At 38.6% G+C, this 18135-nt stretch overlaps 1 protein-coding gene across 9 annotated transcripts in view; it reads right to left on the reverse strand.

Moving 5' to 3' along the window:
* EIF4G3 (eukaryotic translation initiation factor 4 gamma 3) overlaps positions 1-18135 on the reverse strand; it is a 389785-nt gene that overhangs the window by 356471 nt on the left and 15179 nt on the right. Inside the window, exon 1 of one of the 9 annotated variants that reach the window (XM_023551957.2) lies at positions 4238-9230. The exons of 6 other annotated variants lie outside the window; for them this stretch is intronic. In XM_023551957.2, coding sequence (XP_023407725.1) covers positions 4238-4281 — 44 coding nt within the window. In that variant the 5' untranslated portion in view covers positions 4282-9230. 2 more of the 9 variants (XM_023551955.2, XM_023551954.2) reach the window with 2 other exon arrangements.

Here is an 18135-nt window from a genome sequence, read left to right on the forward strand (position 1 = left end):
AAAACGCACACATCTGTCTCGGAAAAAATACAGCCAAAACGCTCCTCAGAAGCAAAGATGACAAGACTGTCTCACATACTTTGGACATGCTATCAGGAGTGACCAGTCCCTAGAGAAGGACATCATGCTTGGTAAAGTAGAGGGTCAGTGAAAAAACAGAAAGCCGCTCAATGAGATGGACTGACAGGCCGGCTGCAACAATTGGCTCAAACTTAGTAATGGCTGTGAAGATGGTGCAAGCAGGACCAGGCAGTGTTTCATTCTGTGGTACACAAGGTTGCTACGAGTCAGACCCGTTGTCGCCGCCTAACAACAAATATCAACAGATATAGCCCATATAATAAATGCTTTTTTGAGGTTCTCAATAATTTCTAATAAAGATAACAGCTGAAACTCTGCACAGAGTACAACATGAGTCATTGCTGCTCTTACTAAAAATAATTTTGACAAACCGACAAACACAGGAAACACTATTACTTTCTAGAAACAATATTTGTAAAGACCTAATGGACCCACTGAAGGTCCCTAGGTGGTGCGAACAATTTGAACATGACTGCTAACCTAAACATTGGCAGTTTGAACCCACCCAGAAGTTCCCAGGAAGATAGGCCTGGCAATCTACTTCCATAAGGATTATAGCCAAGAAAACCTACGGAACAGTTCTACTCTGTAACACATGGGGTCACCATGAATCAGAACTGACTCAACAGCAACTAACACCAATGGCAACAAAGGAGTTTTGAAACCAAAAAAAAAAAAAAAAAATCTGAGAATCATTGTTTTAAGTCACTGTTCCCCACAGTGTTCTCTGTGGAACATGTACATTAGTTTCCTGGCATGTTTACTAAAAGGCAGATTCCTGGGCCCCAACCCAGTCTACATAATAAAAATCTATGGGAATTTTTAACAATTTCTGCAAGTGATTTATTTTGTACCAAAAATCTAAACCACTGCTCCAGAGCTAATGTAAGTTTATGTAAGCCTCCTTCACAATGTCAGTATCAGGTAAATCAGCTTTATACTTGTTTTATAAGTCGGCTCCTAAAGGTTCCCCATTCCTTTCTCATATTATGTTCTAATTAGATTAGAAAATTTTTAGGACAATGGCCACTATTTCTTTCCATAGTATCACAGGCATTAAATGTGTGTTACCCTTGTACTAACAGTTTATAGCCAATTTCAAAACAATGCATTATTTTTAAGGGGAGCTAAAAAGTACTGTATCTCAAGGATTCCTAGACAGAAAAAAAGTGCCGCTCATTCAGGAGACTTAACAGCACTTGAATAGCGGCATCACTACAACTATCAACTTTGGTATCTGCAACAGTGCCTTTTTTTTTTTGATGGCTGAGGCCATCTGAGAAGTGGCTAAGTTAGAGGAGTTCCATGATCCATCCCAACCCTAACATTCTAACACTCTGGTTATCTTTATTCTCAACCCCAGCATTAAATAACACTGGATACTATGGTTGCTTAGGGGCCGGAAGATGAGTCAGCAGGTGAAGCCATTTGTGGGTAGTTCCACTACACTTCAAACAACAGAGGAGCCAACGAAAGACAGCTGCCATTGTTTACATTGCTGAACCAGCTGTCCAGATTCAGTCCTGCAAAACCGCCTATTGTCAGTAAGCCCCATTTTTTCTTACTTAAGGGTTAAGAAGCATCAGACTTAGCTAGCAGCTCCTAAAGCACAGTAAGCAATCACTTTTCTCAAAGCAGAACTAATGTTAAGTGCCTACCCAACAAAATCTACAAATTAAAAGTGGGATTTAAAAAAAAAAAAGTGAACATCAGAGTTATCAATTAAATGGAATTTGTTTATTTCTGAAGATGTCTGAACCGGCAAGTGGGTAACAGAACCTTCAAAAATCATATTTGCAACTAGGAATGTGCCTCTGCTTGCAATAACCTGGTCGCTACATAGACTACTAATGTTAGGCATGCTTAGACATAAGAAAAAGCACTTCCAATAAGAAATATCAAATAAGCTAATGGCATAATTTAAATATACATAAGTACACATATATACACATACATATTTATATACATATTTACAAATGCTATTACCTAAAGAAAAAGAACTGAAAACAAGATGATAAAATATGAATTCCTAATCTTGAATTTGCAAGACCCAAACAGGCCAAGCAATCTGTAAAACTCAATGGAATTATCTCCTCTTGGTTCGGGTTTGTTCTACTTTTGACTATTTTCAAGTCAGTTTCACTTCTCAGAGCCAAAAGTGGTTTATCTTTAAGAATCCTTCTGCATAAGGAAAATCCCCTCCAAATGTTTTTTTTTTCAAAGTTTTGATTTCCAATGTAGAACATGTCATGTTTTCTGGCTTCATATCCAATGGTTTATCCAGACATCACACCTTGAACTAGATAATTTCCCTTTATATTTCAAAGGCAGCCAAATTAACCTAACGTTTCAAATTCCTAGCTGATCTAACAAGGATGGAGATACACACATACACACACACAAAGACACACATACACCTCCTTGGCAAGATGACAAAAGATGCTCTTATTTTTAGCTGGCAGGTGCTTTCACTATTAAGTGCTCCATTTACATGGCTGTCAAGACAACATGCCTCAATTTCACTCGATTATAAACTACTACAAACCTACCACTAACTATGCACTATGAAGAAAGGCTGAACGCTATACCTGCTTTTAAAAATAAATAAAGCCCAAGTAAACCATACACAGGTTGATATTTACCTAGCTTCAAGTTTTCTTGGGAAAAATAATCTAAACATGCTTCTTACGTTTGGAAAATTTAAGATAAACAGATAAACAAACTGAAAAGTAATCCTTAAGAAAAATATATACAACCTATTTAAAAGTTCCAAATAAAAATCCTAATATATGCATTAATCTTGGATCTGAATTACTTACTACAAATATATTACACACCTCTCCCTCCAAACAACATTCCAGACGGGTCCTTGTAAAACACAAATTAACCATAACATTCCCCAGCCTGCAGCTTTGATGGCTCCCCACTGTCATGCGGGTGAAATCCAAGCTCCTTAATGAAGAAGTCACCTTTCACTGTCCTCAGCCTCTGTATGTGCTGTCCTCCTGAATCAAATACTCTTTATCCCATCACTATCCCTTCTTCATTGGGCATTGAAGGTCGTTGTAAAATTCTCGCCTTCCATGCAGGAGACTTGGTTTAATTTCCAGCCAACGTACCTCAAGGGCAGACACCATCCCCATCTGTCAGCGTTAACTTGCATGTCTTTTCGATGCTGAGCAGGTTTCAGCAGAGCTTCCAGCCTAAGCGACGAACTAGGAAGAAAGAGCTGGTAATCTACTTCCCAAAATCAGCCAGTGAAAACCCTACCGATGACAATAGTCCATTGTGCATGGGGTCGCCAGGAGCCAGGAGCCAGGAGCTGGGAGCTGACTTGATGGTAACTAATAACAACAGCATCAAAACCAAAGCTTTTCGATGACTAATTTTAGGCTTCCACAGAAAGGAACTTCGTTTCAGTCCTCAATCTTCCTCGAATGTAGCAAGAATAACTTAGGCAGAGCTCAGAGTTTTAAATCAAAGGCTACTTGTCAAGTATTAAATGTCACTTTCTCCAACTACATGAATAAAGTTCAGTGGGAACCTAATCTGAAAAGCTTAAAGGCTGGGCTTTCTTGGTTCTCCTCTTTCCTCTCAGCAACTTCTTCCTTTTTTCTGTAGGTAGCTTCCCCATTCTCTTCAAATGACCAGATACTGCACTGACCCCAAGAATCTTAGCTTTTCTCTTCCCTCTCGCCATTATGCTTATATTTTCACAGATTTGGTTTTTTCCAAACCTTTCTGCTCCTCTGACTTCCATTTCCCTACTTCCAAAAATCTCCAGATAGCTGCATTTGTTTGTAAAATGAGTGAGATATTCCAGTCATCTAAAATTCAACATGTCCTAAACTGAATTTATCTGCCCACTATCTCAAAACATCACATAAAATTAGAGAATCCTATATCTTTCTTACTCCATCAGTAACAACATCATTTTCCAGGCTCAAAACCTTGGAGCAGGTTTTAAGTCTTTTCTCTATCATCAAGGATATTAAAATCATATCTTTCTCACTGTACATCAGCTTTCATGATCATCCCTTTTTATTTCCCCCCAGACTAGACATGCATCAGCAAAACCTTGGGAAACATTCAATGGCCCAGTATACTACCTCTAGCTTGTTGTCCATCTCAATTTATCCAGCACAATCGTCCTCACCTTATGCTAACAACCAAAGGTGTTAGGAACCTCTTCAAAAACATCCACTTGTTACAGGATAAAAGTACAGATTATTCAGCTAAATAGTCAAAAGTTCTCCAAAATTCCAGCATGCACTACACAGTCACTGCTCTCCATTTCAGCCAGCTAGTCTTCTAACTACCCTAAACACACCACAAACCATTTCCTACTTGCTGACCAAGTCTTTGCTTATGCCATTTCCTCAACTGTAAATCTTCTTCCCCTTACTTCAGATCTTTCCAAATCCCCTGATGGGCCAACAGTTAAGTGCTCAGGGCTAACCAAAAGGTTGGCAGTTCAAACTCACTCAGTGGCTCTAGGTAAGAAAGACCTGGAAATCTATGTTAGCATAATTTGTGGTACTTTTTCCTTCTTTTTTCCACTTCTCTCAAGATTCCATTAGTTCTTTACGTCTCCCTTGAGTATCCCAACCTTACCATTACCAGCTGTCCATTTCCATTCAGTTAAATCTTAAGCTGAATATAGCTAAGCTACTTTCATAAATATAATTCTGGAATACATAGAAAGGGTTACTTTTCTCCCCAAATAGAGAAAAATGAGAAAAAGTGACCAGCAGTATGTATCTGAATACTATTTGGCCAAATGGAGGCTTCTCACAATTGTATATATCACTCGTGCTTATTTTCCCTTATTCACGAACAGACTAAAGCCTTCAATTTCACCAAAAGCAAGGGTAAAGCTCCTCTTTGTGCCTAGACTCTGTATCTGATAAGCATATAGTTAAATTGAAGAAAAATGGGTTTTATTTAAAATGTACATATAAGCTACAGCTTAGGATAACCAAATTTCAATTCAGATCCTTAAAGTAAAACAATTCACCTGACAAGGCATTCAGGATTTAACAACAATAAAATACAATATGTGGTTCATTCATGACTCCTATGGGATAATTAAATACATCTCTGGGCATTAAATCTTATCAAAGGAATGTACTCTTATACAAACTCAAGGAATGAAATACCTACAACGTGTCTATAACAAATTGTTAGAAATTAAGTAAAATCACTTTCAGCAGGTTCCAATACAACCAAAGCACAAAAGGCCCTTCAAACTCCAGTCTCTGAGCATAAAAAAACCAAAACAAAAAATAAAAATCCCCTGCACATTCACTTATCTACTCTGCTAATACAAGAAGCCCCCACGTGTCTGTCAGTTTGTCCTACTGTGAGGGCTTCTGTGTTGCTGTGATGCTGGAAATTACGCCACCGGTATTCAGATACTAGCAGGGTCACCCATGGAGGACAGGTTTCAGCTGAGCTTCCAGACTAAGACAGACTAGGAAGAAGAACCCAGCAGTCTACTTCTGAAAAGCATTAGCCAGTGAAAACCTTAAGAATAGCAGCGGAACACTGTCTGATATAGTGCTGGAACATGAGCCCCCCAGGCTGGACGGCACTCAAAAGATGACTGAGGAAGAGCTGCCTCCTCAAAGTAGAGTCAACCTTAATGACGTTGAGGGAGTAAAGCTATGGGGACCTTCATTTGCTGATGTGGCATGACTCAAAATGAGAAAAAACAGCTGCAAACATCCATTAATAATCAGAACCGGGAATGCACAAAGTACGTATCTAGGAAAATCGGAAGTCATCAAAAATGAAATGGAACACATAAACATCAATATCCTAGGCATTAGTGAGCTGAAATGGACTGGTATTGGCCATTTAGAATCGGACAATCATGTAGTCTGCTGGGAATGACAACTCAAAGATGAATGGTGTTGCATTCATCATCAAAAAGAATGTTCCAAGATCTATCCTGAAGTACAACGTTGTCAGTGATAGGATAATAGCCATACGCCTACAAGGAAGACCAGTTAATACGACTATTATTCACATTTATGCACCAAACACTAGGGCCAAAGATGAAGAAAAAGAAGATTTTTATCAGCTGCTGCAGTCTGAAATTGATCGAACATGCAATCAAGATGCATTGATAATTACTGGTGATTAGAATGTGAAAGTAGGAAACAAAGAAGAAGGATCTGTAGGTCGAAAATACGGCCTTGCTGACAGAAACAATGCCGGAGATCCAATGACAGAATTTTGCAAGACCAACGACTTCTTCGTTGCGAAAACCTTCTTTCACCAACATAAATGGCGACTATACACATAGGCCTCGCCAGGTGGAACACACAGGAATCAAACTGACTACATCTGTGGAAAGAGACGATGGAAAAGCTCAATATCATCAGTCAGAACAAGGTCGGGGGCCAACTGTGGAACAGACCATCAATTGCTCATATGCAAGTTCAAACTGAAACTGAGGAAAACCAGAGCAAGTCCACGAGAGCCAAAATATGACCTTAAGTACATCCGACCTGAATTTAGAGACCATCTGAAGAATAGGTTTGATACATTGAACACTAGTGACCGAAGACAAGTTGTGGAATGACATCAAGGATATCATCCATGAGGGAAGCAAGAGGTCATTGAACAGACAGAAAAGAACAAGATGGATGTCAGAGGAAACCATGAAACTTGCTCTCGAACGTCGAGCAGCTAAAGCAAAAGAACTGATGAAGTAAAAGAACTGAACGGAAAACTTCAAAGGGTGCCTCGAGAAGACAAAGTATTGTAATGACATGTGCAAAGAGCTGGAGATGGAAAACCAAAAGGAAAGAACACGCTCAGCGTTTCTAGAGCTGAAAGAACTGAAGAAAAAATTCAAGCCTCGAGTTGCAATAGTGAAGGATTCTATAGGGAAAATATTAAACTACGCAGGAAGCATCAAAAGAAGATGGAAGAAATACACAGAGTCATTATACCAAAAAGAATTAGTCGATATTCAACCATTTCAAGAGGTGGCATATGATCAGAAACCGATGGTACTGAAGGAAGAAGTCCAAGTTGCTCTGAAGGCATTGGCAAAAAACAAGGCTCCAGGAACTGATGGAATATCAATTGAGATGCTTCAACAGACAGATGCAGGCTGGAGGTGCTCACTCATCTATGCCAAGAAATATGGAAGACAGCTTCCTGGCCAACTGACTGGAAAAAAATCCATATTTATGCCTATTTCCAAGAAAGGTGATCCAACCGAATGTGGAAATTATAGAATATCATTAATATCACACGCAAGCAAAATTTTGCTGAAGATCATTCAAAAATGGCTGCAGCAGTATCCTGGCAGGGAACTGCCAGAAATTCAGGCCGGTTTCAGAAGAGGACGTGGAAGCAGGGATATCATTGCTGATGTCAAATGGATCCTGGCTGAAAGCAGAGAGTACCAGAAGGATGCTTACCTGTGTTTTATCGACTATGCAAAGGCATTCGACTGTGTGGATCATAACAAATTATGGATAACATTGAGAAGAATGGGAATTCCGGAACACTTAATTGTGCTCATGAGGAACCTTTACAAACATCAAGAGGCAGTTTTTCGGACAGAACAAGGGGATACTGATTGGTTTAAAGTCAAGAAAGGTGTGCATTAGGGTTCTATTCTTTCACCATACCTATTCAATCTGTATGCTGAGCAAATAATACGAGAAGCTGGACTATATGAAGAACGGGGCATCAGGATTGGAGGAAGACTCATTAACAACCTGTGTTATGCAGATGACACAACCTTGTTTGCTGAAACTGAAGAGAACTTGAAGCACTTACTAATGAAGATCAAATACCACAGCCTTCAGTACAGATTGCACCTCAACATAAAACAAAAATCCTCACAACTGGACCAATGAGCAACATCATGATAAACGGAGAAAAGATTGAGGTTGTCAAGGATTTCATTTTATTTGGATCCACAATCAACACCCATGGAAGCAGCAGTCAAGAAATCAAAAGACCCATTGCATGGGTAAATCTGCTAAAAAGGACCTCTTCAAAGTGTTGAAGAGCAAAGATGTCACCTTGAAGACTAAGGTACGCCTGACCCAAGCCATGGTGTTTTCAATTGCTTCATATGCATATGGAAGCTGGACAATGAATAAGGAATACCAAAGAACTGACGCCTTTGAATTGTGGTGTTGGGGAAGAATATTGAATATACCATGGACTGCCAAAAAAACGAACACATCTGTCTTAGAAGTACAACCAGAATGTTCCTTAGAAGCAAGGATGGTGAGACTGCGCCTTACATACTTTAGACACGTTGTCAGGAGGGATCAGTCCCTGGAGAAGGACATCTTGCTTGGCAGAGTACAGGGTCAGCGGAAAAGAGGAAGACCCTCAACGAGGTGGATTGACACAGCGGCTGCAACAATGAGCTCAAGCGTAACAATTGTAAGGATGGCTCAGGACGGGCAGTGTTTCGTTGTGTATAGGGTCGCTATGAGTCGGAACCAACTCAACGGCACCTAACAACAACAACAGCAGCAATACAAGAAGGCGTCCTTTTTCTGAATTTTAAATATAACAATTGTGCTGGAGGAAAAGTATTCCTATAGGACCCAAAGATGATTCTTGGGGACCTCAGATGTCGCCAAGCTCAAAACTAAAAAAATAATAATTACATATGATACATGGTGATAACCTGAACCCATACCGAAAACTGGTAGAAAATGAAAAATAAGAACAAAACAAAAACTACATTTTAATTCTCAAGTTGTTTTCACTTAGAACTTTGATAAATAGTAAAACTGCTTCTTGAAGTGTTCACAATGTCAAATAAGTCAAGTGCATTTCCGTGGACAGAAACCACTAATGCCACCATCTTATAAACTACATCACATTTTAACATTTACAAAGCATTTTCTTCCATTATTTCACTTAAGCCTTACCACAAGCCTTTGAAAAAGGGAGAGGTCCTGTTTTTCCCATTTTACAGACAGGAAAACTGGGGCTCAGGGAGATTAAGGAATTTGCCCAGATAGCTTCATGAGTAAAGATTCATATACCAGGCTACATATCCTTAGGTCCAGTGTTCTTTCCAATTTCCCACAGCCATGAGCAAACTGAAGTATTTTAAAGTGCATCTTAGATCAAAACTACTAATATTAGTTTACTTGCTTAAATTCAATTGTATGAACCAGTAAAAAAAAAAAAAAAAAGGAATAAGGAAATGAAAGTCATCTACAGATTACGAGAATAATTAAATTAATAAATATCTAATGAATGAAGATATTTTTAAAAAGTGGGATGTCTGTTACAACAAGAAAATATATGCCTGGTATGAAAAAAGGCAGAAAACAAAACTGTATGCACACTATTAATGACATGTAGCATATGCATGGAGAAGTAAATACAAAAACAGTTCACTATGTTAGAATAACAAATTTGGGATTTTTTTTTTCTTTTCCAAGCTTCCTGTATACAACGTTTATTTTAAAAAGAGCTCAGTTCCCATTCTCTTCAGCCTTCCCCCTCTGAAGTAGTCATTTTTGAATAACTGGGATAAAAACAATAGCTGTATTCAATAAAAGATTATCCAGATAATTTCTGAACTACCTCCAAAACTGTGAAATTCTACGACACTAATAACTAAAGGGCAACTCAATGTAAAAGCTAAAGCAATTCAGGCTATAACTTCCTATAGCTAAATCAGGAACTTCAATTATGCTCTCCTCAAATTAATACCAGTAAAGGTGCAGTAAGCATACCTTACTTTACACAATGAATGCATTCCTAGAAAGGAATTTTCTGTAAGCAAATTTGTCAAGTACCTACTGCAGTAAAAATGTAGATTCATTCTTATGGAAAATGACTATTTGGACCTATAAAAACCCAAATCCATTGCCATCAAGTCGATTCCAACTCATAGCAACCCTACAGGACAGAGAAGAACTGCCACATAGGGTTTCCAAGACTGTAATCTTTATGGAAGCAGACTGCCACACCTTTCTCCTGTGTAGCAACTGGTGGGTTTGAACCACCGGCCTTTCAGTTAACAGCTGAGTGCTTTAAACCACTGCGTCACCAGGGCTCCTATAAGCAACAAAAATCACAGCTAAGTAAACACAAAACCTTTTTAAAATGTAGCTTTAAAGGAAAAGCATAATTTTCTGATAATACAGGGTAATGTTACTACAATCAAAATTGTTACATTTAAAATACAAAAAACTGAGAAGAGACGACGAAATAAAGAACTGTTCCATCTCTTTAAGTGGAAAGTATAAAATTTAAGTATAAAACTGTTTTATATTCTACATCTCCCAAATGTATATATATTTTTTAAATCATTTGGTTCTAAAGGGATTTGTTCCTTTCTCCTTAGTGGATCTTTAATTGCTTTATAAGCCATATTAGGAAACCCTGGTGGTGCAGTGGTTAAGTGCTACGGCTGCTAACCAAAAGGCTGGCAGTTCAAATCCGCCAGGCACTCCTTGGAAACTCTATGGGGCAGCTCTACTCTGTCCTATAGGGTCGCTATGAGTCGGAATCGACTCGATGGCAGCAGGTAAGCCGTATTAAGATGTTCAGGGCACTTGGCTCACTTTACCTTTTTGATATCATTTTTTAAGTTCCTAAATTGGGGGAGTAAAAAAAAACATAACTAGGTTAATTGATCCTCCAAATACAATTTTCTACTTCAGAGGTTCTTCTACCTAAAAATCACCTAGAAAAGAAACTAACCAATCTGACTCACTTAAAAACACACTACAATTCTTTCCCAAACTGGTAATTACCAAGTTGGTAGCATTATAAATTGGTGTCATCTTTCTGGGAAACGATAAGGACCATAATGATATCATGCTTTTGAATTCACTTTTGGGAACGCAGTCCAAGGAACTCAAAGAACAAAATAAGCTATTTCACAGACTCAGGATTTGGGGACAGGAAGACTTCAACCACTGTGGTCCACCTTTCACCTAATGCCGTACTGTTTCTTTCAACAAACAATTCGTGTCCAACCAATGGGAAATTATTAAGGAAACTACGCCGTGATAGCAGCCCTGGTGGTGTAGTGGTTAAAGCACTCAGCTGCTAACCAAAAAGATCAGCTGTTCAAACCCACCAGCCATTCCTCAGGGGGGAAAGAGGCGGCGGTTTGCTTTCATAAAGATTTACAGTCTTGGACACCCTAGGGGCAGTTCTACTGTCTGTCTTACAGGGTTACTATGAGTCAGAATCAACACAATGGCACTGGGTTTGGGTTGGTTATGCTAGGATAAAACATTAAAATTCCATTTACGATAATTATACATACTAAATTAATGGAAAGATATTTAGTAAATACTCGTTATGGATTGAATTATATCCCCCAAAAAATGTATCAGCTTGGTTAGGCCATGTGTGGTTGTTCTCCATTTTGTGATTTTCCTCTGTGTTATAAATCATAATCTTTGCCTGTGGTTAGAAAGATTAGGTTAGGATTGTAACGCCATCCTTACCCAGGTCACTGCCATGATCCAAGGTAAAGAGAGTTTCCCTGGGGTGTGACCTGCACCACTCTTTATCTCTCAAGAGGTAAATGCAAAGGGAGGCTAGCAGAGAGTTAGGGACCTCAAACCACCAAGAAAGCAGCACCAGGAGCAGAGCACATCCTTTGGACATGGCATCCCTGCACCTGAGAACTCCTTGACCAGGGGAAGATTGAGGGCAAGGACCTTCCTCCAGAGCCGACAGAGACAGAAAGCCTTCCCTTGGCGCCGACACCCTGAATTTGGACTTGTAACCTACCAGACTGTGAGAAAATAAATTTCTCTTTGTTAAAGCCATCTACTTGTGGTATTTCTGTTATGGCAGCACTACATGACTAAGACAACAATGTTAAGTGAAAACAAGACAATTACTAAATATGTAAAATATTATACAATATACCCCAAAGTGTTAAAAAGTTATGTATATATTTAGAACTCTACTCTGAAGATAAATCTCCAATAATACCAAAATACATATGCACAAGGTTATTCACTGCAGTATTTTTGGTAACTGTACAATACTGGAAACAACCTAATATCTAATACAGATAGGAGTGGTTGAGTAAACTACAGTAAATCCACACATGGAATCCTCTGCAGCTATAAAAAAAAGAATGAGGGAGAGTTCTATAAACTGAAACAGATTTTTTTAATGTACTTTTAATTGAAAAGGCAAAGCCAAAAAAAATACCTATAGTATGCTACCTTCAGGTAAGAAAGAAGGGGGTATAAGAAAATGTCCAGGTATCTGCTCATTTGTACAGAAGAAATACAGGAAGAATAAGTCAGAAATTAAACAGATTGGTTAGCTACACGGATAGGTGAGAAATTGATGGAAAGAAGGGGATAAGGAAAGAAGTAGCAGGGGTGGGTGACACTTCTCTGAGTTTTGTTTTGCTTTTTCTTTTTTAACAACTCTGGCATTTAGAACCATAGTAATGGTTCAAATAGCCATAAAACAATTATAACCAAATGTGGGGGAAAATATTAGAGAAAAAAAAAAATTGCTGTTGAGTTGAATTCTGACTCATAGTGACCCTATAGGACAGAGCAGAACTCTCCATAGAGTTTCCAAGGCTGTAATCTTTACAGAAGCAAACTACCACATCTTTCTCCCACAGAGCAGCTGGTGGGTTCAAACCATCAACGTTTTAGTTAGCAAGCAAGCACTTAACCACTGCACCACCAGGGTCCCTCGGGGGAAGTATAACCCTGAAAAACCTGTTGCCATTCAGTCAATTCCAACTCATAGTGACCCTATAGGACAGAGCAGAATTTCCCCATAGGGTTTCCAAAGAGCAGCCAGTGGTTTCAAACTGCCAAACTTCTGGTTAGCAGCCAAGCTCTTAACCACTATTAAAAAAAAAAAAAAAAAAGGACAACAAGTCAATTCTGACTCATAGCTACCCTACAGGACACAGGAGAAATGCCCCACAGAGTCTCCAAGGAGGGCCTGGTAGATTTGAACTGCTGACTTTTTGGTTAACAGCCATACAGCTCTTAACCACTAAGCCATCAGGGTTTCCTTAACCACTACAGGAATTAGCAATTCTGAAACTACTTTATACGCATACTAAAATTAAATAACTAAACAGATTGTAGATAATGAGAGTCAGGTTTCTTAACCGTATGAGAAAGAAGTTAACAAATAAGAAAAAGGGGAAGACTAAAATGAACCAGGTGATGTGCAGTGAAATTGGAGCCATCAGTAAAAATGGTTTGTAGCATATGCCTGCATACAGAAACACAGGTATGTGTGTAAGCAAGAGTTAGTACACATACATACCATATTTTTATGCAAATAACGTGTGCGTCATATGTTTCTGGCCAACCACGCAATCCCCTCCTGCATTATTTTCCTAGGTACACTATGTGCATTATATGCACGGGCACACTACTTACATGGGTGCATTATTCACAAAAAAAGTACGGTATATTTCCTTCCTCTGCTGAGCAGGCCTAAAAGCAACGACACTTCAGAAACAATGAGCACATCTAGGGCCCAAATCTTGGTCTCTAACACCATTCTCCAATAAAAAGAAGTGAGGCTCCTTGGAGAAGTGGTTGATTCCAGGACTGGAGCAGGGAAAACAGAAGATCTTGTGGTGCCAGAAAGAATACAGGTGCCAACCTGAAAGAACTCCTAACAGCCAAAGCTGGAACAATTTGAGCAACAAAACAAGTAGTGGTAGTGCTGGGTTTTAACCCATAAAATAAATATCCGTGAGAACAGAGTGGTATTAGTAAACAAATAAAGAAGAATGAGCTCTTCCTCAAAACAGAATTGTAAGTACACTCACTCCTCACTCATAGACATGGCTAGGTGCCAAAGACCAGGATATTATGCAAAAATCAGTGTTATGCAAAAATGGAGAGGATGATCACATCAGATCACAAAATGGAAGGTGATAACATCACTACATAACGGCCAAATTACATCATCACATAACTGCCAAACCATTGCCTAGCTAAGCTGACACATAAGCTTAACCATCAGTCACTGCTGTTCTTGCCTCACACTTTGGCATTCCTCAGTGCCAGATATATCTCATTAATATGCAAAACAGTCAGATTGTAGATTTTTTACTATTGTCGTAAATTCGAAATGTCAGATGAGACAGTTGGTAAGTGAAGAGTAGGTGTAATAAATGTAGAAGAGAGAAATAGAAAATCACAACTAGACAACCCCAACTGTAATAAAAATTCTGCAGACAAGATCCACTAATTGCTAAAATTAGCGGGTCAAAGTTTGAGGAGAAATGTTACTTGCACGGTCGGAAAGTATCTCCCACAAGACAGTTATCAACTACAAAGGAAAAGATAGTAACTCTACAGTGGAAAAACCAGCAAACACCAACTTAACCAAGTGATCATAGCATCATCATTGTTGGGTGCTGCCCTGTCGACTTCAACTCATAATGACCCCATGTGAAAGAAAAGAACTGCCCATAAGGTTTTCTAGGATGAAAGCTTTGCAGAAGCAGGTTGCCAGGTCTTTCTCCAGCTGAATGCTTAACTACTGTGCCACCTAGTGATTAAGGTAAGCCTCATCATATGGATATCATGAACCTCTTTGATATGATGCACTGAAAAAGACGGTACTTTTGTGGTACTCTTGCTTTAAAAAACATGCATACCCTCATTCTAATCATGAGAAAGTACAAACAAACCCAAACTGAGGGAACATCCTATAACTTTAAAAGTGTCAAAGTCATGAAAGGTAAGGAAAGACTGAGGAACTGTAACAACTAAACGTAATATGGGATCCTGGACCAGAAAAAAAGACATCAGGGTAAAAATTGGCAAAACCTGAGTACTGTCTGTATTTTAGTAAATTCTGCAAATGTTAATTTCCTGTTCTTGGCAATTGTAAATGGTTATGGACCCAACGCTAACATTATGGAAAGGAGGTAAGGGATATAAGGGAATTCTTCCTGCTACTTTAGCACCTTTCCTAACCCAAAACCCCAGAGCTGTCGAGTCAATTCCAACTCATAGCGACCCTATAGGACAGAGTAGAACTGCCCCACCTTTCCTACAAACTTAAAATTAGTTCAAATTAAAAAGTTTTTTTTTAAAAAAGGGGGTGGCTGACAATACTTCGCTTCTATTTAGTTCACATGCCAGTGTCAAGGACCTTAACAATTACAACAGAATATAAGAATTATTGGACCAAGGATGTAAAATGTTTTGTTGCCTCATAAAGCATTTTGGTAACACAACTAGAAACAGCATTTTCTAAGCTATATTATGGTTACTAGGTAGGGCAACCATAATTTGCCATCCAAACCAGGACCAATCCAACTGAAAGGGAACTTTTGGTTACCCTGTTAGTAGGTCAAAGTGATCAAGCCTATTAAAGATCTCAAGTCAATTTGAGCTGACATAAGCTTGCTGCTTTAACAAGTCACCCTTACTTCCCTAAGCCTCAGAACAACTGTAAGGGAGGGAGCAGAGTTGAACCAGAAAATCCCCAAATTCCTTCTCAACATGAAAAAAAATCAACGATCCTTAGTAACACCCTTCTTCAAACGATTATTTTTCCATTTACTATGTGTCTACTGTGTGTAAAGAGAAACTAAGTTAATATACACTAGTATGCTTGGATCCTTTAATTATGATTTTTCAAAAAAGTATTAAGAATGAAATCATTTATTTTCCAAAGCAGCACTCAGCTTTCAATGCCTTACCTGAAATGTACCACATTCAAATACACCCAACCAGTTGCCACAACATAAAATAAGCTAAGGTCAAGTATTCTATTGTCTGCTTTTAAAACACCAGTTACCTCAGGAAGTTGGACTTGTTCCAAATTCTACTATTTCTGAAAAAGATCAACAATATAGTATTGAGGATATCAGCTGACTATGATATATTAGCCTCGAAGAATCAACAACATTAATCAGGTACTTAGTGTTACTGAAATTACTATATAGCTTCATTAAGGCCCACTTCCTTTGCATATTCAGTAAGAGCTAAGCTAGAAATATGCATAATAATTTATAAAACTTAAAAAGTAGATATAAGTATTTTTAAAATCAGCAACCCCATTCCCATTCTGTAATATTTCAATCTGAAGCCATGGAAGGGATTTCTTTTTCTGTGTGTGGAAAACTGCCATCCAAAATAAGTAAGCAGTGTTTTTATTAGACTTGAACCATTATAAAATGCCTCTTTATTAATGTGGTCTTATCCTGAATAGCAAAAAAAGAAATCCTATTAGAAAGAAATCAGCACTATTTCCAGTGTTGCTTTTTTATGATAACATATACATTAGAGTTGCCTGAGGGTATAACCTAATATATCAGAAATCAAATTTAACTTGAAAATTATGTATGTGCTTTCAGGACAGAACAAATATTCTATGTGAAATATAATAACGCAAGAACTTATAACTTATCTCTACTTACAATTTCAATTCTTCACGTGACAGACAGCAAGATAGTCAAACGTCCATACTTTATCTTTTATAGATGCTATCACTGCCTAATAGAAAATTTACCTTTTTTTAATAGAAGCAGGCAAAATCTCTTCTGAGTAGTTCTCCTGTTTTCTGGGCATTATACCAAAGTGGAAATGGTCACAGTTTGTTTATTCACCAGGATACATTTTATAAATAGCATACCTGACTAAATCTCAAGTGCTTAATGGACTATAAAACTTTACATATAGTCCTATGATGTCATTCCTACTCTCCTAATCTTGCCTGCTCGTTTCAACTCCCACACCTCAACAAAGTAAATCTTCGAAAATTGTTTTCATCATGTTAGTTTCCCAATAAATTAAAGAAACAAAAGAAATGCAAATTATTTCCAACAAGGGTGCCAAGACAACTCAATGGAGAAAGAACAGTATTTTCAACAAATGCTTCTGAGACAATTAGATATCCACATTAAAATGAATGAAGCTGGACCACTACCTCACATCATACACAAAAATTAACTCAAAACAGCTGCATATAAAAATTAACTCAAACCAGATCAAAGACCTGAATCTAAGAGCTAAAACTATAAACCTCTTAGAATATAGGAGTTAATCTTCATGACAGGGGGTTAGGCAAGCCTTCTCAGACACAACAAAAGCATAAGTGACAAAAGAATAAATTGGCCGACTATTCTGACCAGGGACACAGTAGAAGGTCCTGGACAGAATGGCAGAAAATGTAGAACAAAACTCAGATTCCTGAAAAGGGCCAGACCTACTGGACCAATAGAGACTAGAGGAGTCCCGAGACTATCACCCTAAGATACCCTTTGAACTTGGATCAGAAGCTATTTCTGTAGATCATCTTTCAGCCAAGTAACAGGCTGGCTTAAAAAATAAACAGTATCACCCGTGTGTAACTAATGACATGAGATCGAACAGCCACATTTACCCAAAGGCAAAGATGAGAAGGCAAGGAGAAGTGATGCTAGATCAAAGGAAACAGAACAGAAATAATGAGAACGCTGACACATTGTACAAATTGTAACCAATGGCAGGGAACAATCTGTATAAACACTGTTAAAGGCAACATTCTTTTGTGGTTATGAGAGTTGGGGGGGAGGGTGGAAGAGGGGCATTCACTAATTAGTAGATAAGAACTACTTTAGGTGAAGGGAAAGACAGCACACAGTACAGGGGAGGTCAGCACAATTGGACTAAACCAAAAGCAGGAAGTTTCCTGAATATACTGAATGCTTCGAAGGCCAACGTAGCAGGGGCAGGGATCTGGGGACCGTGGTTTCAGGAGACATCTAAGTCAATTGGCATAATAAAATCTATTAAGAAAACATTCTGCATCCCACTTTGAAGAGTGATGTCTGGGGTCTTAAACATTAGCAAGCAGCCATCTAAGATGCATCAATTTGTCTCATCCCACCTGGATCAAAGGAGAATGAAGAACACCAAGGACACAAGGCAATTACAAGCCCAAGAGACAGAAAGAACCACATGTACCAGAGACTACATCATCCTGAGACCAGAAGAACTAGATGGTGCCCGGCTACAACCCATGACTGCCCTGACAGTGAACACAACAGAGAATCCCTGAGGGAGCAGGAGAGCAGTGGGA

Source organism: Loxodonta africana, chromosome 3 (assembly GCF_030014295.1).
Source record: "Loxodonta africana isolate mLoxAfr1 chromosome 3, mLoxAfr1.hap2, whole genome shotgun sequence".
Classification (NCBI taxonomy): domain Eukaryota; kingdom Metazoa; phylum Chordata; class Mammalia; order Proboscidea; family Elephantidae; genus Loxodonta; species Loxodonta africana.